Raw genomic sequence first — 16,434 nt, forward strand, 5'->3', positions numbered from 1 at the left:
AGAAGTCAGGGTGAGCAATTGGGCTGTGACTATGGCTAGGAAATGCAGTTTGGAGGCAGCTGGTGTAACAATTTGTAACTGAGGCAGGACACCTCAGTAATTCAGCCTGATCCTCATGTGCCCCCCTTATACTGCAAGGGGTGGAAGAAATCCAGTGAGCAATGAGAGGCGAAAGAGGCTTCTAATGATTTTTTTACTAAAACCCCAACCTGTCAAATGTCTGTTAATGCCTTTTTTAGATTTTCCCTTTCCCATTATATTTTAAATGTCACCACATCTCCTCTAACTGGTGCAGAAAAACCATTCCTTTGCTGAAGAATGACTCCTATTGCTCTGCTTCAGATAAGAGTGCATATATTCATAGCTTAAACAATAATCCAGGAAAGTTGAAATGCACACATCTGCTTCTTCAATTGGCAGCAAGTGGCAGAAGAGCCTAACACTACTGCAGTTAAGACTGAATGACTCTTTTTACCACACACATACCAGAATCAGGAGAGTGGCTCAAAAGCAGGGCTGCAACCTGATTGCGTTTTAACTAATCTTGTGAATTTCAGCTGAGCAATTACATATGCGTACATGCAGACACGGTATACTTAAATTGAGGAGCGTACTTTTGTTGTTCTTAGATAAATTGTTGCATGTATCAGGTATCATCTTAGGATAGGCAGCACCTCCAATGTAATACAGGATGCCTCTTTTAAGATGAGGTTTGCCCTCTGCCGTTTTTAGAAGTACTTGGAATAAAAATAATTTGCCATTTGTAAAAATCTACTGCCTGGTTAACTGGGGGCATCATTTAGTCAATTTAAAGGTGTGTATTGATTAAACACTGTAGCCCGACTCAGGTGGCATGTTCAAGATCAGCCTTAGAGATGTGGGTGAGGGCAGCCCTAGTCCTTTGCATCTTAACATGATAAAATTACTCCACTGGGCAAGGAACAAAAGGCAAGGTAGTGAAAGAGTGCAGAATAAGCAATAAACAAGTTTTCTGTGCCCTGTCGGAGGAAAAAAATGTCACTGGAGAGTTGACCTTGGGCCAGTGTGGTCCTCTGCTTGCAAAAGCTTAGCCACCCAGGTAATAAAGTGACAGAAGAGTAACCTGGGAGCAGGGTTGGGGATAAAGTTCAGAAGCAGGTAGAAAAAGCAAAATTAAAGGATGTTGGAAGAGGATTTGGGCTGTGGACCAGCAGATAGCAGGGTGGCTTTAGCTGTCTTTGCAACCTAACAACCTTAAGGGGCTGAATTTCATGTAATGTTTAGAAATAACCACTATGTGAACTTAACTTTGTTCTAGTTGCACTTTTATTGGTCTCAAAGCTCCAACAAAACACGGCCACCACAATTTCCTGGCAGGGCCCTGTGCTTTTAAAAACTGTGTGGAGCAGAGGTTTATCAAGTAAAGCTTTTCCCACTTAAGAGATATAGCAAATGTTGTGCCTGCTACATTTTTGTCAGGCATACCACTATGGAAATTTAATCAAGGCACTCTGAAATCTACTTTTTTGTATAAAACGACTGATAAAACAGCAGCAGCAACAACAATAGGCATGGCGTCCCTGCCAAGTAAAATGAGATAATATGAAACAAACTATACAACATAGCACAAACAGAATATTTGTAAAAGTATGTATGCGTGTCCAATTTATATAGGTTTGTCTGATTTAGTTTAGAGGTGATTTTTTAAATTTCATTTTGTTTTATATCCTTGTTTGAGCTTTCAGTATAGGGCAGTAAGAAATATGGGACAGAAATTATTCTTCCTTGTATGTTTTAATAGTTTCTGATTGGGAGGAGAAACATGAGATTAATACTTTTTTTTCATCCCACCCCACCATTCCTCTACCTTTTAATCTATTGTCGATCTGCAAAAAAAAAAAGGTGCAAGACTAAGAAATTCAGAGAGAGAAATATCCAGTACAAGACGTTCCAGTGTTTCCCTCAGTACATTTTTTGCTCTCAAACAATATGCCAATTCTAATGTCTCAAATACATCTTCTCTCAGCTACATGAGTTATTGGTGTTCACAGATGGCTACAAGTTGCAAAAAAGATACAGTAATCCTTTTTATTGAGAAAATAATGTCATGCAGATAATGCAACATTAAGAAGAAAACACAACATACTGCCAAGTAAAGGATATGTACATTATTCAAATGTGTGCTGTTCTCCAAACAACAGTGTCCAAAGTTGGGGAGCTCTTAGAACTGAGGAGCCACATGAGTTTTAGTTGATGGGAAAGCATGTGTCAGAAGAATTGAAATGCACACAATGTAAGCTGAATTTAGCCTACTAAGTATCTACAAATTCCTGGCTGCAATAATTCTTAGCACTGTATGTGCTTCAAATGCATTCTGTCCTTGCAGAGAAGGGAAGCTGGAGATTCCATTCAACAGACATAGGAAGACGTGTGGTTGTACCAATAATTAAAATCCTCAAATGAATGGCAGCGGAATTCTAGAGATGATCTTGTCTGCAAAGATGGGAGAGAGATATTTGCTCCAAGTTTTTGACAACAGAATTTACTGCAGTGGGGAAGAACTGTGGGTGAAAAGGGTGTCCAAATTTCAAAAAAAGAGAGACAGGATTCCTGATGGACTTCTTTTCAAGAGCTGTACGGAGGAGTAGAATGGCATTATCATTTTTTCCATATCCTTGCAACATTGCGGGATATTATGTACATTTCAAGAAGCACTGAAGAGCCTCTCAGCATGTTTTCTCTCACTTACTTTCTGCTGCTCCTTGTAATATAATAAAAGGGAACTCTACTCCATCTAAGAAATACGTAAGCTCCATGTTCATCTGAAGCTTACACGTCTCCCTTTTTTGTTCTTTTGTTTGCATGGAACTGTGGAAAGCAGGATCCTAGGTGTGGTTGTGCTTTCCCTCTAAGATGCTTCTTGAAACCTGCCAAGAGGCAACTGGGTTCTTTTCAGATCTCCTACAGCAACAGAAGCTCTACCCCTTTTCAGATTATGGTTGCCCTATGCTTAGTCTGGAGCAGAGAGAACCACCATGGATGCCCTCCAGAGGTTGTTGCACGGCCAGTGGCAAAGATGAGAACGTAAGTTGGCTGCTCCTGAGGCTAAAGTATCCAAATTTAGTTCAGATTGTGTATTTTGGGTGAGACACAATCTCTCAGTGAATATTACCTATCTGTGTTTGGTGAATAAACACAGTGTCCAAATGGTCTTGAGTCAATCCTATGCTCCTCTGATCTGAAACATTATAAAATAACCTCAGGCCTAGGCAGTCACAAAATACTTAGCAAGCTGCCCAACCTCTATGTTGGTTCATTCAGCATTTTTTAAAGCTGCTTTTCCTGAAACAGATAAAAACGCATCCTGTCAAAAGCCTTCTTGGCGGAGGTGCTGGGGGTTAAATAAAACCTCTAGGTAAATGAGCTGCAAGTCCATCTGCACGTACTAAGTTGCTTTTATTAATCCAGAACTGCATGCTACAGATACTGTACAGCATGGACATTTATTCATTACAAAAATGGCTTCCAAACCATTAGAAATGAAAAATCGGAATAAGAGCAATAAAACGGAACAGTAACATCACAACTGTTAGGAAACATTCAAAGGATTCACAAAAAATGTCATAGTTAGCATCTTAATAAACCAGAGAAGAAAACTGGAGACAGTTTTACAATCGCTTCATGTCAACTACAATGGCACTGGATGAACAGATGAACATTTTTTTCAGCTTTATACAGCATTTATCTTCTTTTAAAAAATTTGCAACATCAACATGCCTAGGTTTTTTTTTAAAGTTTGCTACCTACCTGTATGTAGTAAGTGTACATAAAAGTGGCAGTCTGATTTTTCATTTTATGAATAATCTAATATACAGAATTTGGCCCTTTAGGGTTTATACCTCTTCATTTTAAAATGCTTTCTGGACAATCTGCTACCAAACACGTCTGTAATAGGTGACATTAAAAACTACATACATATCTACCTATGTAACATCACAGCAAAACAGGATGAACAAAAAAAAAAATACAGCATAAAAATTGTTGGGAAAGGAGAAAATCACTGAGAATTTTGGCACATAAATTTTTTTGCTCACAGCCTACAAGTGGCAGGGGAAGTCATCTGCAGTTCTGAATGGGAAACTCTGCTGTTTTTCCAACAGCACTGATAAAAAGTCCCGTGCTAAATTTTCAAGTCTTATTTCATGTAATGGCTTTTAAAGCTTTTTTTTTTTTTTACACTATTGATCCATCTGCAAATGTCCATTTGGTGGCAACTGTGTGACAGAAAAAAGGAAGAAATTAAAACAAAATAAAAAAGAAGCCAACAAAAATATATATATACACATTTATATATAAACTTAAAAACCTTGTACAAATGAGTTGTTATATATATGTTGCTTACACTAAGGGGGAAAAAAGAAGAGCTTTACACAATGTTTCAAGGGAAAAAAAAGAAAGGAAAGCATTTCTTTTAAAAAATGGACAAACATACAGATACAACAAGCAATCTCTAAAGCAATAAATACTACTGGTCCAATAGCGTTGTGATACTTTTTAATTGTTGAGTAGCGTTCCCTCCCCCAAAAAAGAACAACACCATGGAACAAGGTATATTAACACATTTTAACCCTTTGTTTCTGTACATTTAAACAATAACAAGTAACATCACAAGGAAAGTTATATCACACAAAGGAAAAAAAAACGGGGGAAAAATAGCGGCACTGCATTCATTGTGCCCTTAAAAAGTTTTAAAAACCAGATGTAAAATGATTGGTTCGCAAGCTCGTATTTAATACAAATAATAAAGAACCAACGCCTTCGGCAAGGGCTGCTTCAAAATTGCTTCTTTTTTTCATTTTTAAAAACAGTCTTTGAAACTAAGCTATTGGAACTACATAACAGTTATGTATATATATATTTATATATATATATTTTAAACGCTACAAAGACTTTAAACAGCTGTTGATAAAAATTTTGGCAGAATCATGAGGCTTTTTTTTCTCTCCATCTACATATTTAAAAAGGAAAAAAAAATTGAAATAAGGATGGGTCAAATATTGACCAATGAACTCGATACACATCAACTAATGTAGCCAGCCATATGGCACAAATTTTTAAAAAATATATAAACAGAAAAAGAAGGGGGGAGGGGAGAAATCTTGACACAAAAAGAAATGAAATAAAATTTAAAAACGGCTACAAGAGGCTAAAGCTATTCTAAAGACTTGGTGACGAGTGACAGTGGCTGAGGCTGTGTCCCAGCCAAAGAATTATGGGAATGCAAGGAGGATGTCGAGGGTTGCGCTAGCGAAGAGGAGGACGGCGCGGACTGCGGTAAAGTGGCAGACTGATGGTCCAGTGCCCCGTTCTGACAATTACTAGCAGGCAGACCGCTGGATTTGCTAGTGGAGCTTTCAGTCAGGGCTATGGAGGACGGCGGGGGCGGCATCATCGAGAGGTGTGAGAGTGGGTCGGGTTTCAATGTGAGCGAGAGAGGTTGGGTTTGTTCAGTCTGTGGTTTTGAGTCTCTTGTGGGGGAGGCTAGCATGTTGGGAGAAGACGGTGGAGAGTCTAGTAGGCTTCCATCTGAAGAGGGTGGGCTGACGCAGCTGCCTTCACCTTGTATGTAGCGAACGCACTTTTTTTTTCTCCTAGAAATAGGGAGAGAGTAATCTGTGAATGAAGGGCAAAGATGCTATTTGGAGGGGAAAATAATAACCCTAAAGCAAAGAGCCATCAACCAACTATGCTGGGCTCTGTTTAGCTATACCCAATTATATAATGGTGCTGGCTACCTCTGGACAACGATTAAGGAATCCGTCTTTCTGCTAACTAGCGGAATTTGCTCTTTGTCCCATTTATTTATTTTAAATGCCATCGGTTTTATGTTCTTTTAGCACCAAGTGAATTCATTCTTAGCTGTTTACATTCTCGTTCCCCTACAAACCAAAATATGGCAGATACTTCCTCTCAGTTGGCACCAAGCATTCTGAAAGACTGACTCTGGAGTCTCGCTTCTGGAATATCTCCCTGCCTGCCTTGGAAGAAACCCCACCTTTGCGACCAACTGTAGCCGAGGATCTACCACTCCTGCTTGTTTCTGTTTAGAACCACACCGTGTGAAAACAAGAACAAACAAAAAAAATCAACGTCACACAGACACAAAAAAGAGGAAAGAGTAACAGGAAGAATAAAAGTGGGAAATGAAGGAAAAGGAAGATGAACAGAAATACCGTCCAAATTAACAAGAATAACTGGTTGTATAACCTGCAGGTTGTGGATTATCACACATTTTTGTTTTATTTTATTTCATAAAGGGTGGGGTGGGAGAAGGAATTGTTTGGCTTCTACTTTAATTTATAGAAATTAAAAGAACTTCAAAAGAAAACTTAAATCTCGGTTAGGCGTGGAGTGCACAAACAAAGCAACAACAGGTATCATTGTAAAGAGAAACAATCAGAAAACGGTTAAGAATTTCACAAAAATTTTCAATGCTATTAAATCAGGCCACTATGCACCCTGGCTTATCCAACTTACATAAAGAACAACATCTATGCATTGCACCTACTGCCTAATATTCAGAAGACACGTCTAGTGGCAGAACAAAAATATTAGGCGTACAATGAATGCGTCCTCTGGAGCAGATTCCCACAGGGCAAATGGATTCTAAAAACCGGTCACAGCAAACACGACGTTTTGATCTTTTTCTTTTTTGCCCAAAGCACTCGTGTTGGAGTAATACAAGGCACCTTTCTCAACTGAAGTTCATGTCTGTTAGCATGAGACTCTCAGCTGAGGCTGAGAGGCAAGTAATCGTATGTGGCCAGTTGTCCCTGTGTTGAAACTGACCAACGCCCCCATCAGGTGTCAGGGCTTAAGTGATTGAGTCCAAGCTGACCCATATGTAGAATTATAAAGGTCAGCCGGCACAATTTTCCACTGGTGTAATTATAAAAGTCCAGTAAAGTAACACTATTACCCAGTCATCTGTAATCTGAGAGTTAACACTTTCAAATCCAAGTGAGTGGACTATGTCCACTTCAGAGGGCATTCCACCCAGCATTAGTCTCATGTCACAGTCTCCATTTCACTTCACTGATGCTCTGTCACTGCACCTTTAATGATACATTTGCACTTTATTCCATGAGGTCCCAGGTTCAATCCCTGGTGTCTCCAGGTAGGACTAGGAGAGACCTCTGTCTGGAAGCTGCTGCCAGGCAGTGTAAACAATACTGGTCAAAATGGAGCAAATTGTATAAGGCAGCTTCCAAATTTAGCCCTTATTCCCCTCCCCCCTTTGAATTGTTTTTAACCTTTTATGGTATGGTTTTTAAAAAATCATTTTAATGTTGTAAATTGCTTTGATATGCTTTTAGGATTTAGTGGTATATAAATATTTATATAATAAATAAATAGAATGGGTCACATTTTAGAAAGGATTACCTAGGAAACCCAAGCAGCTTGCTCTTGTCAATTCCTAAAGGTTTCTGGAACAGAACAGATTAAGAACTTTTCCCTCCCCCCCCCCCAAAAAAATGAGATTAAGTTTCTGCCCAAAGTTCCACACAGCAAAGTCAATTGTTAGGGCAGTGGAGAATTTTAACCACATTAGCCTGCTGATCAATACATGCTAGAAACTAAGACAGCCATGCATGTAAAACCTTATGAATTAAAGCAACAAAGCACAGAGCAGAAAATAAAAGGAAAGAGAAAGTGCAAGATGGCAAGCAACAGCAAACCATGCTTTATTAAGGCAAGTTAAAAGATAAAAAAGAGTAATTGGTGGGCTCTAAACAGAACCTTGCTAGAAGCCTCCTACCTCAAGTAATAAAAACTGGAAATCTATTAGCAAGAAATTGATGTAGTCCACTGGCCTGAACTATTTCATGTTCTTTATGTCTTACTCTTTAATTAGTCCCTTCAGGCAGAAAGGAGGCAATGTTACCATATCAACAGTTCAAAGCAGCATATTTTTTTTACCAACCCATGGGAAATAAGCAAGATTATATTAACAGAGTGGTGCTAATATTTAGGAGATCCCATTATATGTTCCACATTGGCATGCAAGGTACTATTATCTTGCCTTACAGATCAGCGTTTTCCAAATAGCACACAGAGCTCTACCTGTCAGTGCCATGGGGACCTTCTGAATCAGTCGCCATGCTGTTGGTGGGAGGCAGTGGGAGGCTCTGGCAGGCCATGCAGGACAAAGGGTAGAGGAGCATGTGTGTGCATGCATACACTTCATGGATCAATGGATAGGATTGCTAGATGCTAACCCCTCCCACCAAACTCAACTTCACAGATGCACCTCCTTGCTCAAGGATTTGGTCATTACAGACATAGCCTGCAATGGTAAGCCCATAAAGAAGCCAACAAGCTTCAAGATGGGTTCTTGTTCTGAGGTGCTGAAGAGAACTATACATGTCTGCATTACCAGTCTTGTCCCTAATAGGATTGGGATCAGTGCCCAAATTCAGTTTCCTCCACCTCCCTGACACCCACTCTTCTTTACAACTAAAGGATTTCCCTACAGCATCGGGCCAAGAAAACCCAGAACATGTGATGGCAAAATGTGGCGTCATTACTGAAAGTGGTGTTTCTGTTGTTACTGTTTGCTGCTGTTCATTTACAGAAATCACTTCAAAATCAGAATCAGTCTCGTATGGTTCAGACAAATCAGTTTTATATAAAGGACAAGAGAAACTGATGTTTCTTAGGACGTGTGTGTTTAGTGTTGCATCAGGTATAGATTTATAGCTGAGTAAACAGTAGGTCATCAGCATGAGGCTTGTAGAAAACAAGTACTAAGGCCAGGGTAGTATGTAAAAAAAATAAAATTCAGTGCTGAGGAAAGCTGAATTCTATAACAACTAATAAATACAGACCTATTTCCTTATCCTGAACAATTTATTTTGTGAGTTATGGCAAGGGACAAAGTGCTATGCAAGCCATAAATGTATTTTCCTTCTCTGGTCAACATTTGGGAATTCAAAATGTTGGCAGTGATTTTCCTGACCATAAGGTCCAGGAACTTGATTTTTTAAAAAATAATAATCTTACAACTTTTTAATTCAGCACTCAACAAAAGTTTTTGTCCTTACACGGAGCAGCCACAGAACTGTGAAATATAAACACAGCACTAATAAGTCATGGAACATGCAAAGCTCTCTCTCTCGCTCTCTCTTTTTGCACTTTAGACCTAGTGGATTATGGGCAATTTTTTTTTAGCTCCAAAGCATGTTTAGATTAATTAATTGAATAATTAAGGTGTCCCTGAGCCCAGTGGTAAATGTCTCATACATATATGCTTTAATATAGTGTAGATGACATACCATGAAGCAAATACTGGAATTGAAACCCAAAAGCACTTTATTGTTCAGCTAGTTATGATGGCACTGGTAACAGCTATAGAAAACCAAATATCTATCTAAAAGCATTATACCTAATTTAGCTGACCTTTAAAGTATTTAACTCTATGTTCTAGACAGTACTGACCTAGGTATGATACACACATGAAGTGTGGGCCATGATACTTACGTATTCTCACAGGCTAATGCATATTTGGAATATTAAGTACTAATTAATACTAATATTGTCCCAACTGTCCTCATTTTACTCTCGGTAGAGTTTGCTATCAGAAATCAAAAACTATCTTGGGTTTGTGGGATGCCCTCACCCAATCACGTCCAGTATTTGCTCCTTCACTGAACTCTGCAATGTATCATCTATCCCCAGAAAAACAAAACACTGGAGTCAAGCAGAAAGAGTGAGGGAGAGAAAGAGAGAAAGTGATGACCTACAGAGTTTCAAGTTAAAGTTTATTGTAACAGTTTGTTTAAAAAAATTTTTGCAGTGTTAATATGCATGCTCTGTAGCTTCAAGAATGACATTTTAAAGATCCTACCGCAAAGCTTTTAGAACTAAACTGAAATTATGTTAAGCTGAAAATGCTATTTTGTATTCGAGAAAAGAGTTTGTTTCTCCCCACACACAATTCAACAATCATTTGACTGAAAATACTACAGATCATGTAGCAGATCCTCTTTAAATAGGACTTGAAAATAGTTAAATGTAGTTTTAAAGCAATAAAATACTGGCTGTAGTAAAAAGGTAATAAAAGAGGCAGATGCTGGAGACAGGCATCTAGAGCCAAATCTGATCCTTATAAGACGTCCTATCGGGCTCCCTTGATCCCAACCTCCTTCCCATGCACAATTAGGCACCTTGGCCACTTCGACCAAACCAAGACACATACAAAGATGGTCTTTAATCTCATTTTCCTCCCAGGGCAAAGAGAATTTCAGACCCGTGCATAAACCAAGTCACAGGTGAATATGGCAGTGAGCACCTGAGGTGCCCCAAACGACGCCTTTGACAAAGTATTTATTACTGTATATTCTGCAAGATAGATGGCTAGGGATGCCTTTGCTTATGTTGCAGTGACCAGACGTGTGGAGCCAACATTGCTGGCCTCTATCTCAGTTCAAAAATAGTCCCTTTACTGATAAGGGACTTAGAGCAGAATTTCTACCTTCCATCAGCATTCTAGTTTTGACAAATATAAAAATGGCCGCCTATGTCTCTATGTATTAGAATAATTGCCAGATAAGCTTAGTAGTGTTAAGAGGAATTTCGCTCTCTTAATGGGTTATCTCATTTTTTCAAAGCTAAAGTTGTTATCTGGCTGCTCAAATGTTTCTTGAACATGTAATTTTCAAAAGGTATTCAATAATCTGCATTGACAATGACCTGTGCTATTTTGCTCCTTCTGTCACGCAATCACAGTGCTTATGCATGCATCTGATGGGAAGTTACAGCGTTCAGGTGGAATGCCGTCCTTAAAGGACAATGCATGAACTTTATCTAACAATTAGATGTACAGTACAGTGGTACCTCGCAAGACGAATGCCTCGCAAGACAAAAAACTCGCTAGACGAAAGGTTTTTCCTTTTTCGATTTGCCTCGCAAGACGAATTTCCCTATGGGCTTGCTTCGCAAGACGAAAACGTCTCGCGACTTTTTTTTCTTTGTCTAAAAACAAAGACATGTTTTGTTTATAAAGTTAATTTATTTTCCCTTAAATTTTTGAACTGCTCTTTACAGTATGTATGACTTTAAAGAGCAGTTAATAAACTGTTGTTGTACCAAATTTGGCTTTGTTTGGACTTTTTTTGACCATAGGAACGCATTAATTGATTTTCAATGCATTCCTATGGGATTTCGTGATTCGCAAGACGAAAAATTCGCTAGACGACAAAAATTGCGGAACGAATTAATTTCGTCTTGCGGGGCACCACTGTACATTTTCAATCCATGTGTATAGCTCGGAATCACAAAACTAACAGAATTGGCATGCATATAATATGAATAACTGCTCTATTGTCTAAAAAAACAGAATGAAGCACATGGTATGGGTGTGAATCAGAGGGAAAGGTGAGGAGGGGGAGCACTACATACAGAAAAGAGTGTGTGTTGGACTGAGATACCTACCATCATAATATTCCAAATTCAAAGACTGCTTGGATCAGAACAGAGAAATAACAAATTTAACCATATTAAGGGGAAAAAAGAATGCAACAAGAGATAGTTTGCTTCCCTTCACCAAGAAACAAGTGCATACTGAATTTATCCTGCAGTAGAACATGGGTTGTTTCAAATGTTTTGGTCTTCGGTGCCATTAAGCTGAACAATGTCCTGTAATTTGATTAAAATCCCAAAACAACTTGCCAAGCAAATGCCAACTTAACAAGCCAGAGACAAATGGACTACTGCAAATATTTTTTTGCCAGGCACCTTATGAATGTGCCTAATATGAATTTTAGTTGAACTTTCATAAGCACACAAGATTGATTCAAAAATATACAGAAGAATTTGTTATATAGACTCCCAATATATTATTAGCTTAGATCCAAGCAGAAATTCTAATTTGTATCCTCTTTCATCACAGTGAAAATACCAGTGCTGCAAATATCCTTTGGAGACTGAGAGCATACACATAGACACTTGTACGGATGTCCACTTAACACACTTGTTTGACCAAGAAAATGTTAGTTTCTGCATCTTGGGGATGTGTGTACCAACTCCCAGTTCTACTACCAAAAGAGAGGTTATTGGTCAAGAAGGAAAAGAAATTTGCACTGAATTAGCAAAGAATTCTGAAGATCAAAAATTGATTAGCAATCAATGTCGTAGAAGCAAGGAAGGCGAGAAGTGGAAGGGGAGGGGTTAAAAATAAACCACACATTTAATACTAAGATGACAGAATGCTTTTAGTTCCCAAAGGCCTAATGGGTAGTATACCTGCACGGTTTGCACCATAAACTCTGTCGGTCAAGCCCGAACAATGCCCGACACTTCTTTGGAGTATTTGCATCTGTTAGCACAAGGTAAACACAAAAAAATACAACACAATGGTGGATAGAGCTCAGTTGGATGCGAAATCTTAGCTACAGCTAACATTTCTCCCAGTTCATTTGGCAATCTCGCAGACCAAAGGGCAAGAAAGAAAGAGGATCTCCACAAGGCGACACACACTTACAATGCCTAAGCCTGCTGTGCATTCTCTTCACTTAGCCCTGTGTCTTCTCTGCTGAACTCTGCACTGTGGTATCAAAGGATGTTTAGCAATGTTATATATATATCTATATATCTATATATCTATATATAGATATATAGATATATAGATATATAGATATATGGTATGGAACTTTCCAGAGAGGAGGGTGGGATTGTGTGTGCAAGCCTAGGCTGATGCTGTCTTACAGTGGGAATTTTCCAGCTAGCGGCAGTGTGCAGGTGGGTGGAGGAAACAAAAATGAGGGGGGGGGGCGGCAGAAGAGAGCGAAATCCTTTAAACAGAAAGAGATGATCATTCACGGCAGCGTCCCACTCCCTTGTGTCTTCTAGATCACAACACAGAGCTACAAAGCAACAAAGCAGGAGGAGAGGGAGGGGAAGGGGGAAGTACCAAATAAACCAGCTGCAAAACCAGCCATAGCAAGTCGGGGTTGGGGGGGAGACTATACACACCTGCAGGGGCCGCACCAGTTATTCTGTTGATCAAGGCCAAAGCGCGCTCGGCATTTCTTAGGAGCGCTCAGGTCTGAATGAGGTCAAGAAAGAAGCGAGCAGGAAAAGAGAAAGAAAGAGAGAGAGAAAGAGAGAGAGAAAAGGAGAATAAAAAAATAAAAAATAAAAATAAGAAAAATAAATAAAAATAAAAGGAAATAAAATCAATGACCTCATTATTAACTGCAAAATATCAACTTTTGATTGTTTTATTTTCTTTAAATAGTGATTGTCACATCTATCAAACTTTTGAAATTAGCTGTTGCAATTAAAGCTGCAGTATCCCTTTGGAAAGGACTGTTTGATAATAATAATAATAATAATAATAATAATAATAATAATAATAATAGGAAGAATTGCAATTGATTCAAGAGGCATTGGAGGCACAACCCATCTACTGTTTCTGCACAAGCCCCCAAGAAATGCAGCGGGTTTGTGAAGAACACTATTTGTTGGACTTCTCTTTTGACATAGAAATACTTCTTTTTATAGGGGAAAAAGGTGTGTAGGGGGGAAGACAAGGAACTTAGTATAGAAATAGCTAACATGCTTTCTTCTTGGGGGGGGGGATAATGCAGCTTTGGGAATAAACATTCAATTTGTATTTTTTTAAAAAATAATTTAAAAAAGAAAAAAAGAAATGGCTCAGAATAAGCAGATAGCAAAATGGATATGTTAGTTTCAGCCAGAAATAAAATGATCAGAAGCATGGAAGCAAGTGGTATGCAGGTAAAGCAGGTGAATAGCAATGGATATGTTTGAGTAGAAAGGCATATGTCTATATATATATCTCTATACAGATATATATATATATTGCATGCAGGCATGAGAAGACTTAGTGGGTGCCGCATAAAATGCCATTAGATTAAGGAGGTTCATTATTAAGCTTTTTATATCAGTCTCTTTAAAGAAATACTGCATATTCAATTTGCACAGTTAGTACAAATGAGTTATTTTTACTGCATTACTGTTTAATAGCAACTGTAATGAATAACAAATCAGAAACAAAGAAAAAAACTAATCATAGCACATATATATACGCTACAAACGTGTGAATGATAAATTTATTTTTAATGTCAGTGTTTAAATGTTAATAAAATCTAAAATGGCAGGATAAAAAAAAGAGCAATTTACAAACTATTTTAAATGGCTGAAAATGACATTAGCACCTGTAATCGGAGGAAGTGAAAGGCAAGGATTTAGGAAACATTCGCTGTGTTCTGAAAAAAAAGAACAAATTATACAAAGGCTTCAAAGAAAAAAATTAATCAGGGCTTTTTCAAAATTGACTATGAGATTGCCTATGCAGTATTTCTAATTTTCTAGAAAGAATGGCAAACCTCCTTAATTTAAAAAAAAAAGGCTGCAATTTACCACTGTAAAGGCATGCATCAGTTCACACAGAAACAGCCCAGATTAATACCAAACTCTCTCTCACACACACCTTTGGTAATAATGGCACAGGCATTAACAAACTATGGCTCTACAGTGAGTAGCTCTGCAGTTATTAAGGACAAACATAACTACCATTATAATATGCTATTCATGCATTTACGTGGCTACTAGTTTTAAAAGGCGAGCAATAAGAATTTAACTGTACTTAAAATCCAACAGGAAAAAGCTGGATGTAGTAATGGCCCTGTGGCAAGAAGGTTGGGAGATTTCAAACTTTCTTCTTATGCACAGTATTAGTAACTTATGGCCTTCATTGTTCCACTAAGGAATACGTAAAACATTCCATTTTACTTACCATTGGTCTCTCCTGGCTGTTTGTCCCTTTTCCTTTTCTTCTTTTTGCCCTGAATGAAACACAAATACATGAAAGGGTTGTTACAGAACCTACTTTCAAAAAGAGGCAAGAGGAAAGGAATGTTCTGCAAAGCTTGCTAGAATTGTACATATTTGAAAACATTTCAATGTGTGTGGCAACACAAGGCTTTTCAGCAGCTCAAATTGCCCACTTTCTACTTAACATTTCATTCTAGTCATAAGCGACACTTCAGAACTCCTAAGAGTATAACTTACACCGTGTACAAAGAGCAGCACATAAATGTATGATAAAATAAATCAGTTGCCAAATGCGTGTTTGGGTTAAAGGTGGGGCTTGGATCTGAAGCGCTGAAGACTACTGATATAGACTACTATTGGATAAAATCGTGTCAGAGCATTTAATGTCAACACTTCCCATAAAGAATCCAAAGCTGGCCAGCAATCAAGACTCTGTTTGTGTTACATAAATTACCATTACATACTTTTGCTCTTCATCCAGTCAGAACAAATTGGACTGGGGATGGGTGGGAAAATATTGTACCCAAAATATGCTCTACAATGTCTGACAAAATCTCACAAACAAATAAAGTTAAAAATGGATTGCAAACTTGCATTCAGCAGGAAACCTTTTCCTGTCAACAGTTTTGTTTTAATTATTTACTTGTGTTTTTATCTTGTATTTTATTTTGTAAACCACCCTGAGATCTTATGATGAAGGGGGGTATATAAATTTGAACGAACAAACAAACAAAGACGTAAGCATTAGAAATAAGGCTCAACTTCCCCATGAACCTTAAGGAAGCATCATTCTTATTTTTAATACGCCAAGAAATGAAAAGAACAGCAGTCCTAATCAGGTATTATACCAGTAAGGAAATAAAACACCTGAGAAGGAAGATGGGGGTGAACATGCTAGGCTCGACCTCCATCACTGTTGCCATTGCCCCTCACAAGCTGAGCTGCAACGGTCTGCAGGGAGGTTTTTCCCACTTGGCTAGGATTCCTCCATGATGTAGAGCTCACTTTTATCACAAGCAGAAGCCAGCTCCCTGCTGCAATTAGTCACAGAGAGCAACCTTGTGGGTGTATGTGAAGTAAAGCTAGCATGCTCACACCCATCTGCCCTCTCACATCCCTCATTAGTGTAAGGCCTGAATAGGGCTCGTGTCTATGTTCAGTAAATTTTCTTTCCCTACAACAGAACTGGCAATGCTGAGCAACCATTAAAAGGCTGCTCAGTCTCACCTTGCTTTATTGGCTCTGCGTAGTGTGGTTAGCCTGGTGGTTACTTGCATGTTCTGCTTCTAATAAGGAGATATTAATGGAAATTCACAAGGGAGTAACAGAGACTAGATCTCTGTTCACCAGCGGGTAAACTGAAAGCATGCTCTCGGAACGAGAAAGCTTTGGGCTTAGTGAAGATTTGGCTACAACCCTAAGGTAGGTGGGCGAGAGGCTTTCCTACATCTGTGATGTCTTCTCTTCAATAGCTTGGTCTAGTTCCCACTTCAGCGATTCATTTTGGGTTTCAACTCAGCATGTCCACTATGATGTTTATGTTCCCTGGAATGTACCAGTAAGAAGAGGAGATGTGAACGTTCCTTTTGAAAATGT

At 38.5% G+C, this 16,434-nt stretch overlaps 1 protein-coding gene across 41 annotated transcripts in view; it reads right to left on the minus strand.

Moving 5' to 3' along the window:
• Positions 1-3,416: 3,416 nt before the first annotated feature.
• TCF7L2 (transcription factor 7 like 2) overlaps positions 3,417-16,434 on the minus strand; it is a 203,361-nt gene continuing 190,343 nt past the window's right edge. For 11 of the 41 annotated variants that reach the window (XM_083504945.1, XM_083504909.1, XM_083504946.1 and 8 more), the window contains 4 exons: positions 14,801-14,849; positions 14,220-14,270; positions 13,012-13,084; positions 3,417-5,630 (listed from right to left, as the gene is read on the minus strand). In XM_083504945.1, coding sequence (XP_083361071.1) covers positions 5,192-5,630; positions 13,012-13,084; positions 14,220-14,270; positions 14,801-14,849 — 612 coding nt within the window. In that variant the 3' untranslated portion in view covers positions 3,417-5,191. Of the gene's footprint in view, positions 5,631-11,471; positions 11,501-12,282; positions 12,356-13,007; positions 13,085-14,219; positions 14,271-14,800; positions 14,850-16,434 lie in introns of those variants that run through there. The other 30 variants (XM_083504926.1, XM_083504934.1, XM_083504929.1 and 27 more) reach the window with 19 other exon arrangements.

The sequence above is a fragment of the Podarcis liolepis genome (assembly GCF_965112155.1).
Source record: "Podarcis liolepis genome assembly, chromosome: 5".
In the NCBI taxonomy this organism is placed as follows: Eukaryota; Metazoa; Chordata; class Lepidosauria; order Squamata; family Lacertidae; genus Podarcis; species Podarcis liolepis.